Source organism: Myxine glutinosa, chromosome 10 (genome assembly GCF_964187855.1).
Source record: "Myxine glutinosa chromosome 10, kmMyxGlut1.1, whole genome shotgun sequence".
Lineage (NCBI taxonomy): Eukaryota > Metazoa > Chordata > Myxini > Myxiniformes > Myxinidae > Myxine > Myxine glutinosa.
The window spans coordinates 98,638,976-98,660,940 of record NC_136270.1 but is presented as its reverse complement, the minus strand read 5'-3'; the positions used below and the strand labels follow the sequence as shown (position 1 = coordinate 98,660,940).

The 21,965-nt window shown below is 42.9% G+C and overlaps 2 protein-coding genes across 7 annotated transcripts in view; one reads left to right on the top strand and one right to left on the bottom strand.

Moving 5' to 3' along the window:
- The window catches only part of LOC137433921 (pyruvate dehydrogenase (acetyl-transferring) kinase isozyme 2, mitochondrial), a 74,250-nt gene extending 53,844 nt beyond the window's left edge, over positions 1 to 20,406 (bottom strand). For 3 of the 6 annotated variants that reach the window (XM_078785924.1, XM_078785926.1, XM_068126414.2), the window contains exons 1-4: positions 20,105 to 20,380; positions 13,715 to 13,853; positions 7,416 to 7,487; positions 586 to 767 (exon numbers count right to left, since the gene is read on the bottom strand). In XM_078785924.1, the coding sequence (XP_078642050.1) occupies positions 586 to 767; positions 7,416 to 7,487; positions 13,715 to 13,853; positions 20,105 to 20,222 (511 nt within the window). In that variant the 5' untranslated portion in view covers positions 20,223 to 20,380. Of the gene's footprint in view, positions 1 to 585; positions 768 to 7,415; positions 7,488 to 13,714; positions 13,854 to 20,104 lie in introns of all 6 variants that reach the window. The other 3 variants (XM_068126413.2, XM_068126415.2, XM_078785925.1) reach the window with 3 other exon arrangements.
- A 191-nt stretch (positions 20,407 to 20,597) lies between these two features.
- The window catches only part of LOC137433922 (homeobox protein DLX-3-like), a 41,568-nt gene continuing 40,200 nt past the window's right edge, over positions 20,598 to 21,965 (top strand). The window contains exon 1 of the mRNA XM_068126416.2: positions 20,598 to 20,608. The gene's annotated coding sequence lies outside the window, so the exon portion shown is untranslated. The remainder of the gene's footprint in view (positions 20,609 to 21,965) is intronic.

Sequence of the window (21,965 nt, the reverse complement as noted above, 5' to 3'; positions counted from 1 at the left end):
AAGAGTTTGAGATATGTGCATTTTAACAGCACCTTCAGCCTCAAAAACTGGGCATATGACCAATGCATATAAAACAAACAAACAAAAAAAAAACAAGTACAGATACAATCAAAGTACACCGCCCCCATGCCAAATAAATAACTAATATCCTCCAGCATGTGGCATTGCCGGGGTGCCTTCAGCCTCCTCGCAAATTTCAGCTTTCTACCTCAAAGGATGGCTGAGATATCGCCCGGAAAAAACAAACAAACAAAAAAGAAAACAAGAAAGAAAACGAACGAAGTGAAAACTGAGTACTCCCTTTCAGCACGTCATCACCGGGCCTCCTTCGGTGCCTGGTGATGACGTCATGCAGCGTCTGGAGATAGACCAGGAAAGGAGCGTTGTACAAAAATTTGGTTTGTATAAACCAGATTTTCAAACTGAATTCTGTAGTTATGATGAAAAGAGTCACATAAATCCTTCAATTCGAAGCTGCAAGCTATAATGATCATATTACGACTTCAGTACTCTAGATACTACACTATGGAGTGATGGAGAAGTAAGAAGGAGGAAAGAGTGAGTTAGTGAAGAAAGGGAGCGCACTGTGATGGTTGATAAGCATGCGAAAGGAGATGCGACTCATGTAGAAACGATCCAGGAAGTACTGAACGTTCTGGTTGTTGAGCGGCTCCATGCCATGTGCCTTGAACTGGAGAACACCTTGTGCCATGGTAGGCACCACGTCATTGTGCCGGTTGCGTATGCCAACCAATGTCTTGGTAAAACTTTCCATGTGAGAAGAGGGAGGATAACAGGGTGTTTGGCACAATTTAATGAACATCGATTAATAAACAAAAACAACTATGTTCTCATCCCTGAACACATAAGCATCATAATTTAAAGTTGTATTGATACTATAGAATCTATCTCACAATGGCATTATTGTGCATTATCTTTATCTGCTGGTAACACACTTCTTGTGAAAGTCCCAAAATCCCACTCAACTCCACTCATTTGTTCCTCTTTTCTCTTTCTTGTGGATCCTTTTGCAGTTATAACCGCCGAACACACTCGTGGCATTCTTTCTACAATGGAAATCAAATATTGTTCGGGAAGTTCTTCCCAACACTGTTGCAGAAGTTCCCACAAATGTGTTGCACTTGTGGGTTGCTTTGTGTTCACCCTTCAGTCCAGTTCATCCCAAACCAGCTCGATGGGGTTTAAGTCTGGAGACTGTGCTGGCCATTCCATGATTTGAAGCCTACCGTCTTGTTCTTTTCCTCGAAGGGAGTTTGGACATATCCTGGAGGTGTGTTTAGGGTCATTATCTTGCTGTAGGACGAACCCCTGACCAACTTGGCGTATACCAGAGGTTATTGCATGGTGCTGCAAAATGCTGTAGTAGCCCTTTTGGTTCAGGGTGCCAGTCACTCTGTGCAAGTCACCGACTCTGGATCCAGCAAAAGAGTCCCAGACCATCACGCTTCCTCCTCCATGTTTGACAGTTGGTGTCACACACTGAGGAACCATCCTTTCACCTACTCGACGGCGTACAAAAACCCTGCGTGATGAACCAAAGATTTCAAATTTTGATTCATCAGCCCATAAAACCTTTTTCCAGTCTTCAGTCGTCCACTGGCGGTGCTTCATGGCCCAAGCAAACCTCTTTTTCTTATTTTGCCATCTTAGCAATGGCTTTCTTAGTGCAACTCGACCTGTCAAACCTACAGCTCGAAGTCTTCGCTTCACAGTTGAACCTGAGACTTGCTTACTTCGACCAGTGTTAAGCTGTGCTTGAAGCTGTTGTCCTGTGAGCCGACTATCACACAAGCTGTTGACTCTCAGAAACTTGTCTTCTGATTCTGTTGTAGCTTTGGGTCTGCCAGACCTCTTCCTGTCAGAGTTTCCTCCAGTTTCCAATATACTACTTCCTGCAGTGCAATATTGTCCAAATAATGCTTCAGAGGGTGTAATAACAGTCTGTTCCAATACTGCTTTTATACAGACAGAGGGTTTGTAATCAAGTAATCAGCAGAAGTTGGGACACCTGTAGGAATTGTTTGCATCAACTTTCAAGGCTTAATTTACTTACATTGCTGCAGAACAGCTGTAAGTTGTTAACCCATTACTTGTTCCCTGAAGGCCTTTTTTACAATATAGCTGTGCAATTTACATTATTTCCAGTTTTTGCTAACCTAAACTTTTTTTTTTAACCTCGAGCAGTTTACTGGTTACCTTTGTACCATTTCAGGTTATTCACTGGACATTAAACTGCGTAAATTTCAATAAAAACTGGAAATATTGAGGTGTTCTAAAACTTTTAACCGGTAGTGTATATATATATATATATATATACATACACACATGGTGTCAAAAAAGTGGACCACTTGAACATTTTTTGAAGAAAATTACAAAAGGTAGCAAGTTCACTAGTTCAGTGATGCATTGATGGAAAGCATGCATCATGCCATTTTTAAATGAATCATTATGCTGCTTGTAATTGACATTTTCAATGTGTGCTCTGCCTCTGTTGAAACAGGCTTTGATCCTGACTCCGAAATTCTCCACAAGTCGTCTGCAAGTGGCTGGAGTGGAAGCCTCACGGAAGTCCTCCACTTCCTGCTTCAGGACAGCCAGAGTTTGAGGTTTGGTGGTGTAAACTTGACCTTTGGCAGCACACACAAAGAAAAAATCCAATGGATTCAAATCCGGGCTGTGGGGCACCCACTCATGTGCTGTGCCCAGGCTGATGACACGATTTCCAAACAGCTGGTGGAGGAAGTCGATGGTTTCACCTGCAGTGTGCGGTGAGGCACCGTCCTGCATTAACCATACAAGTCTGAGTTTGTTTGGAGACGGTGGTTGAGCGAAATCAGCGTGGAATTGGCATAACACCTCGCAGTACTGCTCGACATTGACTGCCACCGTCTTGGCATCTTCGAACCAATATGGTCCCAGCATACCCCATCTGGCATTCAATGCACAGAAGCAGGTGGACTTGGGGCCCTTGGGAGACGTCTGAGACACCTCCTCAGGAGGCTCAGCACCCCAGAAGATGTTGTTGTGATTGTTGATAGCCCCATTCAATTTGAAGTGTGCTTCATCACTGAACCACAAGGAGTTTATGCCTTACAGATATGATGTAGGGGTAGAGCGTGAGTTCAGAAGTGAGAATGCGCCACACAGATGAGGCTGAGATCGCCAAATCTCGGGAAAGCCGACGGTGGGATTTCTTCGGACTTTCGACAGCAGAATCTCTCACAAGATCAATGTTCCCTTGATCCTTGGTAACACTTGGTGGGTGGTGACTGTTGCCTTCATTTAGATTTTTCACGCTTCCATGTGCTTGAAAGTGCTCCACAAACCATTGAGAGGTCCATTACGGCATGAACATTGTAATACTGACTGTATCGTCGGTGCACCTGCACATAGGATTTTGTCTCAAACCACAAAGTCAGGATTTTCACTTTTTGTTCCACTGTGAACACCATAGTTGACATAGGATCCTACTGACTACTTGTTAACTCAACTGGACTACTGTCCAGTTGAGTTCATCACATACTGAACCCTCCGGCATCCGTCGTCTGTCGTCTGTCGTCTGTTAACTTGTCCAGTCAGTTCAGTTGAGTTCTGCTTCCCTGGAAGCTCTAGTTAGAAATGGCGTACCACCACCATAACCTGCAAAAGAGAAGGGTATAGCCTTAGAAACGACAGAATATCAGGCTGTTCACATTGTCCACTTTTTTTGAAACACCCTGTAACTATTCAAGCAAATGACCTGTAGAGATCTTCCTTTTCTCAATTTATTGTACTTCACCCTGCTGTGTACATAATAAATATATGGGCCCTTATGAATGAATGAATGAATGATCGTTTTAAGGCCATTTTCCCCGCTGGAGCGGGGGTTAGCCTTGCGGGCCCCATGACAATCATGGTTCCCTGTTTGAGGCAATGTTTTTATGGCCGGATGCCCTTCCTGATGCCAACCCTTGGTCGCCTCTTACGATGCGCAGGGATACGGTGTACCTATTCTAAATCGGGGTACACACCCTGATCATTCATCCCAGCAAGCTGGTACTCAATTTGCCGACCTCGGAAGGATGACAGGCTGAGTCAACCCCCCTGGCGTTAATTCAGCGATCGACCGGAATTCGAACCCAGGATCCTAGGATCCCAAGCTGGCACCCTAACCGCTAAGCCAACACCAGGCTTTGGTTGACTGCCACCTTAACAAACCTTAACGGCCCTTAACGCTACACAAAATAATGAAATAATTAATCCACCAGTCAATTAATTTTTAAATCATCGTTTTGAGGCAATGCATTCCAAAATTCTCGAATTCACAAACTGCACACTTGTGTCACTTCAAAACAAAGAAACTGCAAAGAAAATCCCATTCATGAAGAGTTCTGTAAATATCAGCACATGGTTTTAGAATACGCTGCACAGACATGTTGTTATTAAGACCATCAAAGTTGTGTGGGTAAATACCACAGTAGGGCAGTACAATCGAACAAGTACGTGTATGTTTGTACCATGACCTATAGAGGTGGGATTAAAGTAGGCACTTTATGGATGCGAATCCTGGGTGATTTGCCTCATTGTTGGCGGATTGTCACCGAAGAGTCACCTCAGGAATTTCTCACAAACGAGTGCATGTCACATGAGAATCACATGTGAACAACTCGTTTCGTGTAAATTCATCCTGGTCAGCACTGAATAGACAAAGCTCAACTCAATGAGTGGACTGCATGCGATTTACCAAACGCTGACCATGTTACATTTGATTGCCTTTTCTACAGAAAAATCTTTCATTGAGATGAAATACTGAAAAATGTGGCAAACTGTACTAAATGCATTTTACATTCGATTGGAAATGCATTTGGATTCACACCAAGGTATGTTTTCCAAGCTTGTTGTCTGCAGCATTCAAGGCCGGTTTTCTGATTTCCTCCACTTGCGCAGAGAACACCGCCGAGCTCCTCTCCCAGCGGGAGGCTGGAGCTCCCCGAGGCAGTGATTTTGGGCCAGACTTTTTCCTCACCTGCAGAAACGACCTTTTGGATGGTCAGAAAAAGACCTCTTTTCTTTTGTTTCAACAGATGACAAAATTCCAGTTGTGTCATTCTTCTGCTCTGGAATTGATTGTGTGTTGGTTTGATAAATGGTACTTGTCTTTCATTCCTGGAAAATCTTACAGTCTCACCCATTACCCCAGAAGGATAGTCAAACAAACGCACCTATCGATGTATATGTAGTTGTTAACCCCAGCATAAAAGTAGCAGTTTGCGATGGTTGGACAAGAGAAGAAAAATGTAAGAATAAAATCGTTGGGGTTATTTACCATAAAGGATTACCAGGTGGTAATGTTTTGAATTTTCTCTTCATCGGAGCAAAAGAGGATTTTATTTTCATGTTTATATCCATCTCCTTGGTAGGACACTGGAAAAAATTCAGTCTCTTGAAAATCTAAACCTCATTACCAGCCATATATTTTCCTGGGCAATCTGCTGGGCCTACCATACAGCAATGCTGGCATACAAAGCCAGTCACAGACTGGACGTCCTCTGTCATTCCAAACCATTCCTTGAAAAATCACAATTACTCGTACCATCAGAAAGTATTCACACCCCTCGACTTTTTCACATTTTCTTGTGTTGCAGCCTAAATTTAAAATGGATTTAATTTAGATTTTTGTCAATAATCTACACATAATACCCCATAATGTGAAACTGGAATTTCGTTTTCAGAATTTTTTACAAAATAATTAAACATGAAAAGCTGAAATGTCTTGAGTCAATGGTAGGTATTCAACCCCTTTGCTATGACACTCCAAATTGAGCTCAGGTGCATATAATTTCCTTTGATCATCCTTGAGATATCTCTTTAACTTGGCTGGAGTCCACCTGTGACCAAGTCAATTAAATGGACATGATTTAGAAAGAAACACACCTTTCCATATAAGGTCCCACAGTTGATGGTGCATGTCAGAGCAGAAACTCTACCATGAAGTCCAAGGAACTGTTTGTAGAACTCTAAGATAGAATTCTGAGGAGACATAAATCTGGGGATGGGTATACAACAATTCCTAGAGTATTGAAAGTTCCCAAGAGCACAATGAGCTCCATCATTAGGAAATGGAAAGAATATGGAGCTACCCAGGACTGTTCCTAGAGCTGTCCGCCCGACCAAACTGAGCAACCGGGCAAGAAGGACCTTGGTCAGGGAGGTGACCAATAACCACAATAACCACTCTGACAGAACAACAGAATTCTTTGGCTGAAATGGAAGAACTTGCCGGAAGGACAACATACTCTGCAGCACTTCACAAATGTAGGCTTTATGGGAGAGTAACCAGACAGAAGCCACTCCTGAGGAAAGGGCACATGACAGCACACCTGGAGTTTGCAAAAAGGCACAAGAAAGACGGAGAGCATCAGGCAAAATATTATGTGGTCTGATGAGATGAAAATTGAACGCTTTGGCCTGATTGCAAAGCACTACTTGTGGTGGAAATTGAGCACAGCACATCACCCATTTAACACCATCCCTAGCTTGAAGCATGGTGGTGGCAGCATTATGCTATGGGGATGCTTCTCAGTGGCAGGAAATGGGAAACTTATAAGGATAGAGGGAACAATGAATAGACCCAAATACAAGCAAATCTTTGAGGAGAACCTGCTCCAGAGTGCAAAAGACCCTAAACTGTAGAGAAGATTTACATTCCAACAGAAAATGACCCAAATATTCAGCCAAAGCAACATTGGAATGGCTTCAGAACACGAACATGAAAGTCCTTGAGTGGCCCCACCAAAGCTAAGACTTGAATCCCATTGAAAATCTGGAAAGACTGGATTTGCTGTTAACTGATGCTCCCCATGACAGAGCTTGAACTTGACAACTTGACAGAGCTTGAACAAATAAATCTGCAAAGAAGAGTGGGTGAAACTCCCCAAATCCAGGTGTGCAAAGCTGGTAAAGACATACCCAAGAAGACTCAAAGCTGTCATCGCTGCCAAAGGCACTTCTATGAAGTATTGACTCAGGGGGTTGAATACTTATGTAAATTAGATATTTCTGTACTTCATTTTTAATTATTTTGTAAGAATTTCTAAAAAAATAATTCCACTTTGACATTATGTGGTATTATGTATAGATCAGTGACAAAAAAATTACATTTAATCCATTTTAAATTCAGGCTGTAACACAACAAAATGTGAAAAATCAAGGGGTGTGAATACTTTCTGAAGGCACTGTAGATTGCCAATTGGCCTCACACCATCTGAAAATATGTTGCATCGTATTTAATTAAAGTGACAGCAATGTATAACAACAACTAATGCTGCTAACAACTACCACTTAAGGAATCAAAGATCCCAGGAGCTGAACCCCAGCTAGCTAAAGGTACACCACCTGCATGTTGAAATACATACCTCTTCAAAATATTTTCATCATTCTCATTTGTATTCTGATACTTGAGCAGCTCCGTGAAACTCCGAGAAAACCTGTCAACACGCATGGGGATTATTACGTTTACACCTTTTCATTGATCATAGTAATGAAAGATAAATAAAAAAATGAATTGATTATTGCATCATAAAAGTGCAAATGAAACTAGGGATGATGACAGAGATTTGGTGCCTATTATTTTATCCTGCATTTTATTTTCAGTGATATTTTGCTCATGGAGGACATATTACAGGCGTGACAAAAAAAAACAATAGGAGTGCACCTTGACATAAACTAGCACATTACCCTTATGGTGAATGCGACACACACACATATACACACACACACACACACACACACACACACACACACACACTGTTACTGTGAGTACATTTACACAAGCAATTCTAACAACTAAACAAAAAAGCCTCAGCCTCCCCCTAACCACTCTCACCCCCCCCCCCCCCCGCTCACCCCCCACACTCCCCTACCCCAAGTCCTCACACTTCCACTCCCAACCCTAAGGCCTCAATCCCCACCCCACACTCAAATCTTCAACCTCCCCCTCCCATGACCGAAAGTCTTCAACCTCCCCCTTCCAAAGTAGTCCCATCTTTACTCTAACCCTCCTCCCGCTCAAAGAAGCAAACTGGCATTCCCACATTAAAACATCTGAATATGTAACGCTTTCTGCTCCCCTATCATGCTATCACCGACTTCACAGAAACTCGTCACAGTCACAAGGTCATCTCACAATTTCAAGAAAAAATAATCGGAAATAATGGCAAACCTGCATGACCTCCGCAGTAAAAGCTTGGCTTGAGAGAAAGGGCTCTAAAGGGTAAATGCCAAGGGGGTTTAAAGGTAACTTCTGAAGTTCTAAAGGGTAATTCTAAAGTTCTAAAGGGTACATTCTAAAGGCTTCCTAAATTTGTGGCCATAGTATATAAATAGTGGGTGGAGTCAGGTGCACTGTCCAACCAATGGGTTGAACTCACGTTCACACATGCATGGACAGACGGATGCATGGGCTCCTTGAATAGTACAGACTACAAGGAGGGTATTAAATAGGAAAACACATATGGTCGGTATATGGGATTACAACATGCGTTCCCTACATCGTGAGCCAAGGTTTCAGATGGGAAGACAAACAGGCCAAACCAAATATTTTTTAAATAAACAAAGGGCACCCTTCATGTTCAGGACACACAAGTGTGACATACTGCCGTGATATAGAAAGGGGAAAATAAAAACAATTCGCACCTTATCAAGTTAGACCAGTTTGTTCACAATAGAGCTTAAATAGCTCACCATAATATTGTACACTGCACCTTTCCTCTGCCATCTCCAGGCGCCGCATATCGTCATTGCCGGGCACCCAAGGGGCTCGGCAGTGACGCACGCTGAAAGGGAGTACTCAGTTTTCACTCTGGTTGTTTTCTTGTTTTCTTTCTTTCTTGTTTGTTTGTTTGTTTGTCCGGGCGATATCTCAGCCATCCTTTGAGCTAGGAAGCCGAAATTTCGGCACAATAGTGAGCAAGTCCTTTGTCAAAAACGTTTATTTTTTTTTGATTAATCAATTAATTGAGGAGTTATTTAATTATTAGCGATTAATTAAGTACTTATAAATTTCCTTTCTCATCTGGGCAATATCTCTGGTACCTTTTGAGCTAGGAAGCTGATATTTGGACATGCCAATGACCAAGTGATTTGGCTGGAAAGGATATTTTTGATTTATTGATTAATCAATTAATTAATTAAGCGATTAATTATTTAATTATTCGATTAATGACTAGATTTTTTTTTTTTAAGTTACAGATTCTGATGAAATGGTGGTGGTTTATGTGTTCTATTAGCCAATTGATGAACTGTTTAATTTTTTTATGATTATTATTTATTTATTTTCATTATTAATCATTTATTTATTTTCTTTCTCATCTGGGCAATATCTCAGGCACCTTTTGAGCTAGGAAGCTAATATTTGGACATGACAGTGACCAGGTGATGTGGCCATAAAGGATATTTTTGATTTATTGATTAATCATTTCATTGATTAATTATTTATTGATTAATCAATTAATTATTTATTTTTTACTAATTACTTATTTAATTAAATTTCTAAAAGATACATCTTCGGATGAAGCACTAGTGGTTTAGTTATGCTATTAGCCAATTGATTAAGAAAATATTTAGTGAATTTTTTTTATTGATTTTAATTATACAATTAATCAATCAATTATTGTACATCTCTCCCTCCCAATGCACTCTCTATGAGATGCACTGCAGTATTGCCGGGCGCCGGAGGCGCCCCGACAATACCGCGCTGTGGGATATTTAATTATTTGGCATGGGGGCGGTGTACTTTGAATGTATCTTTACTTGTCTTGTTTTTGTTTTACTTGATTTCTCCAATGGGGGAATATATTCTGATTTCAGTTAGATTCGGTTTGAAATGTGTTTGTTAAAATAGGACAATCTGCCGAAAAGAGCATTTCGTTATCATGGAGATAAAAATGGCTGACCCATGAAATGCATAGAAAATGATGTGCTGAAAAGCTGCAACAGAGTGAAATCATAAGGCATAGATGGCCCATGTTAATGTCAGTGTATGTGTTAACGTCACGCTGTCTCAAGTTCCAGCCATGAACAATCAAGAAATTCCAGCCATGAGCAATCAAGAAGTTCCAGCCATGAGCAATCAAGAAGTTCCAGCCATGAGCAATCAAGAAGTTCCAGCCATGAACAATCAAGAAGTTCCAGCCATAAACAATCAAGAAGTTCCAGCCACAAGCAATGAAGAAGTTCCAGCCATGAACAATCAAGAAGTTCCAGCCATGAACAATCAAGAAGTTCCAGCCATGAACAATCAAGAAGTTCCAGCCATGAACAATCAAGAAGTTCCAGCCATGAACAATCAAGAAGTTCCAGCCACAAGCAATCAAGAAGTTCCAGCCATGAACAATCAAGAAGTTCCAGCCACAAGCAATCAGGAAGTTCCAGCCATGAACAATCAAGAAGTTCCAGCCATGAACAATCAAGAGGTTCCAGCCATGAACAATCAAGAAGTTCCAGCCACAAGCAAGCAAGAAGTTCCAGCATGAACAATGAAGAAGTTCCAGCCATGAGCAATCAAGAAGTTCCAGCCACAAGCAATCAAGAAGTCCCAGCCATGAACAATCAAGAAGTCCCAGCCATGAACAATCAAGAAGTTTCAGCCACAAGTAATCAAGAAGTTCCAGCCATGAACAATCAACAATGGTTGCAAACATTTCTGCACAAATTTCAACAAAACTAAAAACAACAACAATTTAAAAAACACTTATTGCGAGCAAGTCCATATATATTTTGAAATAAAGTGTATGGAATTAAAGATGGCATCCATGGATGCACAAGCTATTTTTCATGGTTCATCCAGCACAGGACTGCTGGTTGATAAATGAATTAACCAAGTGTCAATGTTGTTTAGCTCAGTGGAAATCACAGCCAAGTAAACATCCTGCAGTACAAAATGGGAATGGCTCCATCGTTACCCCGCACCAGCAAATAATATTTAACATTGTTGTGTTATGCGGAAATGACTGATGCATACGAGTTTGTTCATTGTAGAACTGAGTGTAAAAGTGAACACACGGGGGTCATGGGAGGACGCAATGCATTGATGATTCTTTTTTTGGGGTGTGGTTTGTTCTGTCTTGACAGTTGTTAGGATCATGTGATCAGTTTGTTCTCTGTAAGGAAATTTTTTTAAAATCTGAATTTCAATAAACCCAAGGTGGTATGGGCCATATATATGGTCATGAGTCCCCAGCTCACGTACTCCAAACCAACCCCATAGTGACTCAAATCAACACCCACTGGTGTCGTGTGATGCCTGTTTGTCATTCTGTCTCAACATGCCACTTCTGTCGTCTTCAATCTCTCATACTTTGTTTTGTAATCATGTGTTGATTTGTAGCATCGATACAGGATATAACACTGATGCAATGGGCCAAATTAACCCTTTATTGTAGTATTACCGATCTCGCCTCTAAGCTGTGTAGCCTGGGTTCGAATCTCAACCCGGCTATAAACTGTCATCCTGGTGTTTCACACGCAAGGCGATTCATCAATGAGTGTGCCATCCCTTAGATGGACATAAGTGTCTCATCTGCTGGCATTAGTTGGTGGACGTTAAAGATCACATAGTGTCCTCCAAGAAGAGGGGGCGAGCTATCTCCAGGACCATGGGAAAATTCCAAATTCCTGCCATGACCTCAGTCAAACGTCACGCCTGGCCAGCCTGTTCATGAAAGACTTGGGCCAAACATTTCCTGGCCAATTTTTTTTTTTTTTTTTTTTTTTGTATACTGAATCGAGGCTCGTGAAAGAGCTAACATTTATTTCACAAACAAATCAACCAGACAAACAAAATATACAAAAAGAGGGAGCGGAAGACAAGATGGGGAGAGAAGGGGAAGCACACAACCACAACAATTCCACAAGAACGTAGGAATAATTGAGGTCGTTAAAGAAGAAGAAGATTCAAGTACTCTATTACTGGTAGATAAACGATCCCAGACCAACTTGAGAGAAAACAGCTATTTTCTCGCAGAAAATTATGCACTACATGCATGTATTCATGAAAGGTCATTCCAGTGATGTCATAATGCAATAGTTTTTTAGACTCCACCTCTCTCCTTTGCACTGACAAACTAGAGCAGCATATGTGCTCGGTAAGCACATACCTCCTCCAGGCTGAACAGGTTACATTTTGTATCCGTCTGATAGGCCAGATCTGCATTCGGATATCTAATCGGACAGCTAAATGAACCAAAATCCAATCGACTTGTCCTTATCGTCTCACCAACTCATCCACCAAGTTTGGTCCGAATCCGTCCACAACTTTTTGAGATATCCTCCTCACAGACTGTTAAACAGACAAACGGGTGAAAACACAACCTCCGCCCACCTTCGGCAGTGGAGGTAATAACCATCGTTTTTGCACAAACTTGTTGAAACGCAGCTCGGTTACTTGTTTGGTTGGTGTTACCCCTCTCAGCACATAGCTTCTGAATCTGGAATGCCAGGTTCATATCCCATGTACAGTACTGCTTATTTGTCCATTGTCTCCTGAAGCCATGTGCAACATGTGATTTATGTACGAGCTCTTCCTCAAGCTTTAGATGTCCACGGAAAAATAAAATCCTCAAAAAAGTCATTGACATTATAGATACATCTGTTACGTAAGCTTGAGTGATGTCGTAGTCTTGGCTAGGGGTCATTAGCGTACGATGGAACAGGTTGGGGTGAGCGGGACAAACAACAGGCATTTTAAAGGCCATTTTCCCTGCTAGAGCGGGGGTTAGCCCTGCGGTCCCCGTGACAATCTTCTCCATTTTGCCCTATTTTCTGCATCTCTCCTTGTTAACCCCCTTGTCCGCATTTCTTCTTCCACCGTCTTTAGCCAGGTCTTTCTCGGTCTTCCCCGTCCTCTACTTCCTTCTACATTCATTCCCATCACTCTTCTCAACCAGTCACTTTCATCCTTCCTCAACACATGACCAAACCATCTCAACCTGTTCCTCTTCACAGCATCAATCACAGGCTCTATTCCCATCATCTTTCGCAATTCATCATTTGTCTTCCTCTCTCTCAACGATACTCCGCACATCCACCGAACCATTCGCATTTCCACCCTTTCCAGCCTTCGTTGCTGCTCTACGTTCATTACCCATGTCTCGCTCCCATAAATCATAACACTTCTCACACATGCAGCATACACCTTTCCCTTCAGCTTCAACGACACTCCCCTCCTCGTCAGCATGCCACTCAGTTCCCGAAACTTCTTCCATGCACATCTCACTCGAGCAACCGTTGCCGAGTCTGATCCACCTTCTCCATTCAGCACGTCTCCGAGGTAGCAAAATGTTTTCACACTTTGGGTGAGCGGGATATCCACGTCTATTAAGGTATTTGTTGTTGTTGTTGTTGTTGTTGTTGTTTTGTATGCAGCATGTGGCTGCTGGCTGCATAATTTTTCTGGAAGCACAGCTGTGCCGCTAATGCAGTGCCCCTACTCCTAGTAAACGGATACTCATTTTGCCGACCTCGGAAGGATGACAGGTTGAGTCAACCCACCTGTTGTTATTTCAACGACACGGCAGGGGCTCAAACTCTAGATTCTGAGATCTTAAGCCAGCCACCTTAACCGTTAAGCCAACACGAGGCTTACTAATGCCTTTGTTGTTCAGGTACTACCCTGTAGAAGCCTAATGCATAAAATGCTGCACATTCCTGCAAGTACCAGCTATAGACGAGCTGCACCGACGGTGTCTGAAGCAGAGGGCTCGGAAGAAGGTTGATTTCCTTCATGATGTTCGCCATGCGAACGGGCATCTCGTGACGTAAAAATGCAAACGACGTCTGCTCACATGCATCTGCACCTGCAGACACCCCATGGACAAAGGCAACAATAAGAATTCTCAGCTGCAAATAAAAAGTCTGGAAAGTTCAGGAAAAAAGTCCTTTGGCTTTTATCAACACGTGACAATAATGCATCTTATACACAGGATACAGGTAGAAACAGGGGAAGGAGTGGAGGGAGATAAATCGAGAATAAACACCAATAAGTATTTAAGGGAAGGAAAAGGGATGGGCATCGGAGAATTGGTTTGGCAGGATAGCTTAGTGGTAACACTCACCTTTAGGCCTGGTCTAATCTGGGCTCCATTCTAGACCCAACCTGATAAATGTGCTTCGCCATCCGTCGGATGGGACGTTGAGCTCGGTTTCATCGACTAGCTTGTCCTGGTGGACATTAAAAATCCCACCATTATTATCAAAATTCCTGCCAAGACTGCAACCCCTGGGAAGGCAATGGCAAACCACCCAGTGCATTTCCTTTCCGCAGAAGCTGTTTCTTCCCAGGATGATGCACATTAGGGGAGCTGGCAAAGGATGGGAATAAAGCGGATAAAGATATGGGTGAGTAAGAGGGGAAGTTAAGGCACTATGGCGGATGTGTCTAGGGGAACATGTACAGTAGATAATGGGGAGTGTTTGGGGTTAAATTTCTGCAATTTGTGTACGTAATATGTAGATGGCCCATTAAGAAGCTAGATCTTGTGGATTTCTAGTAAAGATTAAATACCTCCACCACCAAAGGTGGGTGGAGGTTATGTTTTCACCCCCGTCTGTCCGTTTGTCTGTCCGTTTGTGAACAAGATATCTCAAAACGTTGTGGACGGATTCGGATGAAATTTGGCGGAGAGGTAGCGTATGTGACATGGACGAAATGATTAGATTTTGGTGAAGATTCGTATTCAGATTCGGCTACTATAATTTTTTAAGTGATTCTTCACCATTGGGAGATAGGGCCAAAAACGATACATAGCGGGATATCTCAAAAAGTTGTGGACGGATTTGGACGAAACTTGGTGGACAGGTTGGGTGACAAGGACAAACAGATTCAATTTTGGTGAAGATCCAGATCCGGCTAGTAGAATGTTTAAGTGATTCTTCACCATCGAGTGATATGGCCAACCAGGTGGAGGTATGCTCTCTACTGAGTGCCGTTCTAGTATTACTCGTTCCAAAGGTGTTGCCCATGTAGCGCTATTGTTACAATATGAAAATATATAATTTAGTGGGGGGGCCTATGTACTCAATTTCAAGTTCGTGTGCAGTTCAAGTTAATTTTGGGTAACCACTATAAATGTATTCTACTGGGTTCTATTAATCGGAAAAATGATGTCGCCATTTTTTTCTGTTGACCTTTAGTGACCTTGACTCAAGGTCAAAGTTCAAACGTCATTAAAGTGACCATACTTCATTCAAAGTATATCGACCTTGGTACCAAAATGTGGCAAATTTCACAAGGAACATTGATTATGACATTTGTTTTGTCATTTGCCCTCTCAGATGTTTGCAATATGCAAATTAATAAGCAAATGACCTAATTAGAGAAAAAATTAGCCTAATTAACATATAGTCTTCACCATACACGTAAATCCCATCACTTCGCATTATTATTGAATGCCGATCATTAGTTACCATCTCAAATGTGTTCTGCTGGATCCTAAACTGGAAAAATATGTTGCTTATTGTTTTCTGATGACATGTTCTTGATATTAACTGACCTTTGACATGTACTTGACTTTACTTACCTTGACCCAAGGTGAAACGTCAAATGTCATTTTAACCATGTGATGCGATCAAGCGAAATAAGTCGGATGTCGAGAATATTGATTTTTGGATTCAAGTTCCCAATGCTTTTCTTTATACTGTTGATTCATCATGCTCATTTGCTCATGTCGGTCGGGTTTTTAGCCATTGTTAGTATTTTTAACATTTAATTTGTTGCCTAAAAACACAAAATTGATTCTGGCAGATGTCCAAATCACTTTGCTTGTTCGCGTCACACATATATTCTGTTTGCTCTTTTGAGGGAAGGACTCCAATCCTGTTAAGGTAAAGAATTAATGCTTTTGTAAGATACAATGACCTGCAGTATCTACATGTAGGTCTACAGTCAACCTCATTCATACCTTGATTTTTATGAGTGCCCATTGGTAAGTCAAATTATTTAATACTTTATGACAAACTTGGTGGATGAGTTGAGTTGGTGACAAGAACAAGCTGATTCAATTTTGGTGCAAGTCCAGATACAAATCCTCCCCCCCAAGCCCTCTCCCTCCCGCAGATCTCTCGATGTCCCTGCTCTCAAATGTTGTGTTTATGTGCTTCCCCTTCTCTCCCCATCTTGTCTTCCGCTCCATCGTTTTATATATTTTGTTTGTCTGGTTGATTTGTTTGTGAAATAAATGTTAGCTCTTTCACGAGCCTCGATTCAGTCTTTAAAAAAAAAGATTTGTTTGTGAAATAAATGCTAACTCTTTCACGAGCCTCGATTCAGTATACAAAAAAAAAAATGATAACTTGGATCGTACGTACTATGTAAATGATATTTTAATTCATCAATTTTTTTTTTTTTTTTTTTTTTTGGTATACAACATCGAGGCTCGTGAAAGAGCGAACATTAATCACACAGAAAGACAAACAGACACACAAAACAAATAACATCGGGAGCGGTAGACAAGATGGGGAGAGAGGGGGAAGGACACAAACACAACATTTGAGAGCAGGGACCGAGAGACATGGAGACATCGAGAGAACTGTGGGAGGGAGAGGGCTTTGGGGGGGAGGCATGGGAAGGGGGGGGGGTGGGACAGGTATAAAACATATGGACACTGCCAAGACTTCCAGGAAAGAAGTTGGAATTTCAAACAAGGTGGATCTGGGGTGAATTAGTGGGGGTAGAAAAGATCAAGGTTTTGGATGGGGGAAGATAAGAGATGGTGGTGAACAGCTGTTTTGAAGACCTGGAGGGAGGAGTGTGATTGAAGTGAGTGTGGGAGTTTGTTCCAGAGGCGGGAGAAAAGAGGAATGAAAGAGTGAAGGTGAGCAGAGAGCCGAGATTTCGGCAGTTTAACCATCAGAGGGTGGCTGGCAGATCTTGTGCGACCTGTAGGAATATTTGGGGGACAGAGCACAGAGAGAGCTGGGGGAGCAAGGCCAGAGAGGAGTCGGTAGAAGACAGAAAGACCACCTACCTGCCTGCGGTGAGTGAGTGAAAGGCCTTCAGAGATAGCTTCATCGCGGGAGATTCCAATGATTCTGAAAGCTTTGGATTCAACAGCGTGAAGCCGAGCCAGGTGTGAGGCAGGAGCACCAGCCCATAGGGGAGAACAGTATTCCATTGAGCTGCGGATGAAAGCCTTGTATGTGGTGAGGAGCTCAGGTGTGCCTAGGAAGGACTTCGCACGACGGAGGATGCCCAGTCGGCGACTGGCTTTGGAGGCCAGCTTGGAAATGTGGTTTTCCCAAGAAAGATCATGGCAGATGGTGAGACCCAAAAGCTTGAGCGACAGAACTTCTTGGAGAGGATTGTTGAGAAAGTAGATGGGAGGGTTGTCCAGTCGATCTTTTCGGAGAGACATAGTAAGAGTGTGAGATTTGTCAGGATTGAAAGACATGTTCCACATGTTTGACCAGTCTGTGATTTTGTCCAGGTCTTCAGAGAGTGAGGAGGCTGCAGACTGCCGATCTGAGGGAAGAGGAATGGAGCGGCAGAGAGTGGAGTCATCAGCAAAGAGATACAGAGGATTTTCAAGAGAGTCGGAGAGATCATTGATGAAGACCAGAAAAAGCACAGGGCCCAGCACACTGCCTTGGGGAACTCCAGCCTGAACGGGAAGGGGAGATGAGAGAAATCCATTCAGGGCCACACGTTGACTACGACCAGAGAGGACGTCCGCAAGCCATGCATGGAGATTTCCATGGATACCATAGGAGGAGAGTTTGGTGAGCAGAGCTGGGTGCCAGACCGTATCGAAGGCACATGATATGTCAAGGGAGACAGCTCTGATTTCCTGTTTAGCATTGAGGACCTCCATCCATTGTTGAGACAGCAGAAGCAGCATGTCCAGAGTAGAGTGACCTGGTCTGAAACCAAATTGATGATCAGAGATCAAGCCATTGGAGAAGAGGAAAGATTTCATATCCGAAGCAATGATGGATTCCATGACTTTGCTGATAATTGGGAGCAGACTGATTGGTCTATAGTTGCAAGGATCTGTTTTTGCACCTTTTTTGTGTAAAGCGGTAATGTTTGCTGATTTCCAGGATGCTGGCAGATGACCTTGAGCAAAAGATAGGGTGAAAAGAACAGAGCGAGGGTGAGATAGAGCGGCAGAGCAGGATTTTAGGACCCGTGGGCTGATGCCATCTGGTCCAGTTGCAGAATCAGAGTCGAGGTTTGACAAAAACTCCTCCACCTTGTCAGGAGAGAAGGTCACAGAGTCCAGGAGCAGTTTGGTTCGACTGGGAAAGGTGGGAACAGAGAGAGATGGGTTTGGGACTAAGGATTTTGAGGCAAACACAGAGTTGAGGCATTCGGCTTTGTCACGTGCGATGTCAACTGTGTGGCCATTTGAGGTAAGGGAGGGGATGGAGGGGGAACAAACACCAGAAACGGATTTGACCAGACGCCACCAGGATTTGGAGGAAGGAGACAGGTTTGAGAGTTCATTCTTGAGTGAGGAGAGATAGTGCTTCCTGGCACTCCTGAGGGTAGACACACACTTGTTCCGAGCTTGGTGGAAGGAACTGAGATTTCCTTCAGTTGGATTAGCCTTCCAAGAGGCAAAGGCAAGTTGTTTCAGGGCAACTGCCTCACCACAAGATTCAGTGTACCATGGACGGGAGGAAGGGTAAGACAACTGAAGGCGAGATGGGATAAATCTGTGCATGAGAGAGATTAGTTTGCTTTGGAAGAATTCCCAGGAAGAATTGATGTCAGAGGCAGTGGAGATGGGAGACCAATCCAGACGATTGATGGCTGCTTGAAGACCATCCCATTCAGCCTGAGTGAAATGCCAGACTCGTCGACGCTGAGGAGGCTTTCTGAGAATGGCCAGAGAGATGTCCACTTTGACAAGCACATGATCAGAAGAACCGATTGGAGCAGAAGAAGAGCAGCAGACATTAGCAGGGAAGTTAGTCATAACCAAGTCTAGAAGAGAAGATACTCCATTGGCTGAGATCCGGGTCGGGAAATTGACAGATTGTGTCAATCCCAGTGAGTCACAGAAGTCCTTTGCTGAGGTGCCATGACTGGTGAGAGAGGAACCCACACCCAACCAGATGGCATGATGACAATTGAAGTCACCACATATGAGGAATAGAGAGTTGGGATGAGTGGATAGAAGTTGGTCCATGTTGTCAGACAGTGAAATGTAGATGGAGTCATCACTGTTTGGGGGACGGTACAGAACACATATGAACAAAAGGTGGGAGCGGAGAGGAAGCCGTAGCCAGAGGTACTCCTGGGGGTGAGGAGGAGAGAGGGCAGTGCAAGGAGAGTGAGGAAGAGAGTTTTTGATAAAGATAGCCACCCCACCACCAGGCCGAGGCTCAGGTCTATCATACCGGAGGAGGGAGTAACCAGGAAGAGATATTAAGGAATCAGAGACAAGTTACAAGTTACAGGAAATTCAAACCAAAAGTAACTATAATCAAAACAACAACGCATGGACGATAAAATAACGAGTTGAAATTTGACAATCTATCTGGGGAAATGGGGGAGAAACACGTGTTTTGAAATTGAAAAGAATATTTCATTTACGACGGATGTATGTTTAATAGGGTATGCTAATTATGCATATTTTTGTCTCTAATTAGCTCATTTGCATATTGCAAAAAAACGAAAGGTCAAATGACGAAACAAATGTCATAACCAATTTCCTTGTGAAATTTACCACATTTTGGTACCCAGCTTGATATGCTTTGGATTTGGATGAAGTATGGTCACTGTAAGTGTAATGACGTTTGAACTTTGACCTTGAGTCAAGGTCACTAAAGGTCAACAGAAAAAATGGCGACATCATTTTTCCGATTAGTAGGACCCAGTAGAATTCATTTATAGTGGTTCCCAAAAATTAACTTGAACTGCACACGAACTTGAAATCGAGTACTTGACCCCCCCCCCCCACCACCACTAATTGTTAATAATTAATATCCAGTGCATATCATTATAATACAATTATTGCGTCGCACGAGTCGATTAATCATTTAATGTATTTACCGTATTAGTATCAAAAGTACACGTTTAATTCCCACGGTAAAGGTAACTTACCGAAATCAATCAGCTGTTTAATGGACAGCGGTGATGGAGAAAATCTTGAATAATATTCGATCTGCCTGGTGAGGTTCGCCGCGCTCACGCATTTCATTAAAACCCTGGAGATCCTCATGGCGATCGTCGCTCGTTCGGACTCTATATGGCGTCAACCGAAACGCCGCACCTGCAACCTGAAGACCTGCTTCTTCCTCCGAGCGGTGCTTTGGACTGCGAGTGCGAGTCCATCGCGCGTCCGTCGTACGTACGAGGTGTGTGATGCGCCTGCGCAACGCCTGGCCCCGCCCCCCGCCCCGCCTGACGCAAGGCACGCGCACCTCGGCTCGAGCGACATGGCGAGCACGTCCAGAGCCCACGCGCTACGCACACGAACGTACGGTGACTGTGCGGAAAGCGAGAAAGCACGGAAGGCGCGTTCGTCCTGATTCTGTGAAGCAGACAACAGGAACTGCCGCGTTGTTGACGGACGGAGGAAGAAGAGGAGCTCAGCACTGTACCAATGTAACCACGATTACATCTACATAATACGTACCAGCGTTCATTTTTATTTATGAATTCCTGATTATATTGTCTCATTTGTTTTAAAATGGTGAAATGTCCCCTGTGTTCAAGAGCATTTGTGTGAATACAACAGTATTAAAACAGATATGGGATGAGACAGATAACTTTATTTTACACGTTACATTAGTTATTTGTGCCTGTTGTTTGTGTCCTTTATGACGTCCTTAAAAACAATGTGCTTCCTGTTTGGAATGAATTTCTACTAGAATGGCATTCGGTAGAGGGCACACCTCTGCCAGGCTGTACAGTTTACGTTTTGTATTCCACTCAAGGCCGGATTAACCGTTAGGCAGACAAGGCATGTGCCTTAGGGCCAGCCAAAAATTCGGGCCACAAAAATGGACAAGCAGTTTTCGTCAATTTTTTATTATTTGCTCCGTCAATAGATTTGCTCTGAGAACTGGACTTCAGATCCGTAATTGAAGAGTTTGCAGTTGTAAACACGCGCAAGGTTACAATCTAAGGTCTAGTAAACTGTAAAGCAAAGTGCCAAATCTGTGCGTGTTTTGTCATGCATATATTCATACAACAACAACAACAACAACAACAACAGGCATTTTAAGGCCATTTTCCCTGCTAGAGCGGGGGTTAGCCTTGCGGTCCCCATGACAATCTTCTCCATTTTGCCCTATTTTCTGCATTTCCCCTTGTTAACCCCCTTGCCCGCATTTCTTCTTCCACCATCTTCAGCCAAGTCTTTCTCGGTCTTCCCCGTCTTCTACTTCCTTCTACATTCATTTCCATCACTCTTCTCAACCAGTCACTTTCATCCTTCCTCAACACGTGACCAAACCATCTCAACCTGTTCCTCTTCACAGCATCAATCACAGGCTCTATTCATATATTCATACACTACTTTCAAACTAGTTTAGACTATACAATTTTCAGTGTATGAATATATGCATGACAAAACACGCACAGATTTGGCGCTTTGCTTTACAGTTTGCTAGACCTTAGATTGTAACCTTGTTTCTTTTCACATTAAATATTTCTTTTTTTGTATTGAATATTTTGTTCATGAATCAGTTCATCTTTTGTCTGGGGTCCATTTCCATGAGCCCGAGATCTAATTTAAATTGTTCAGGCCATTCTCTAAAATTTCAAAATGTGCCTTAGGGCCAGCCGAGGCTTAATCCGGCACTGATTCCACTGATAGGCCAGATCTGGATCTGCGGACCAGAACCAAAATCAGATCATTTCATCCTTGTCGCACACCCAACCTCTCCAACAAATTTCATCCAATTCCATCCATTTTTTGAGATGTCCTGTTCACAAACAGACAGATGGGCGAAACCAT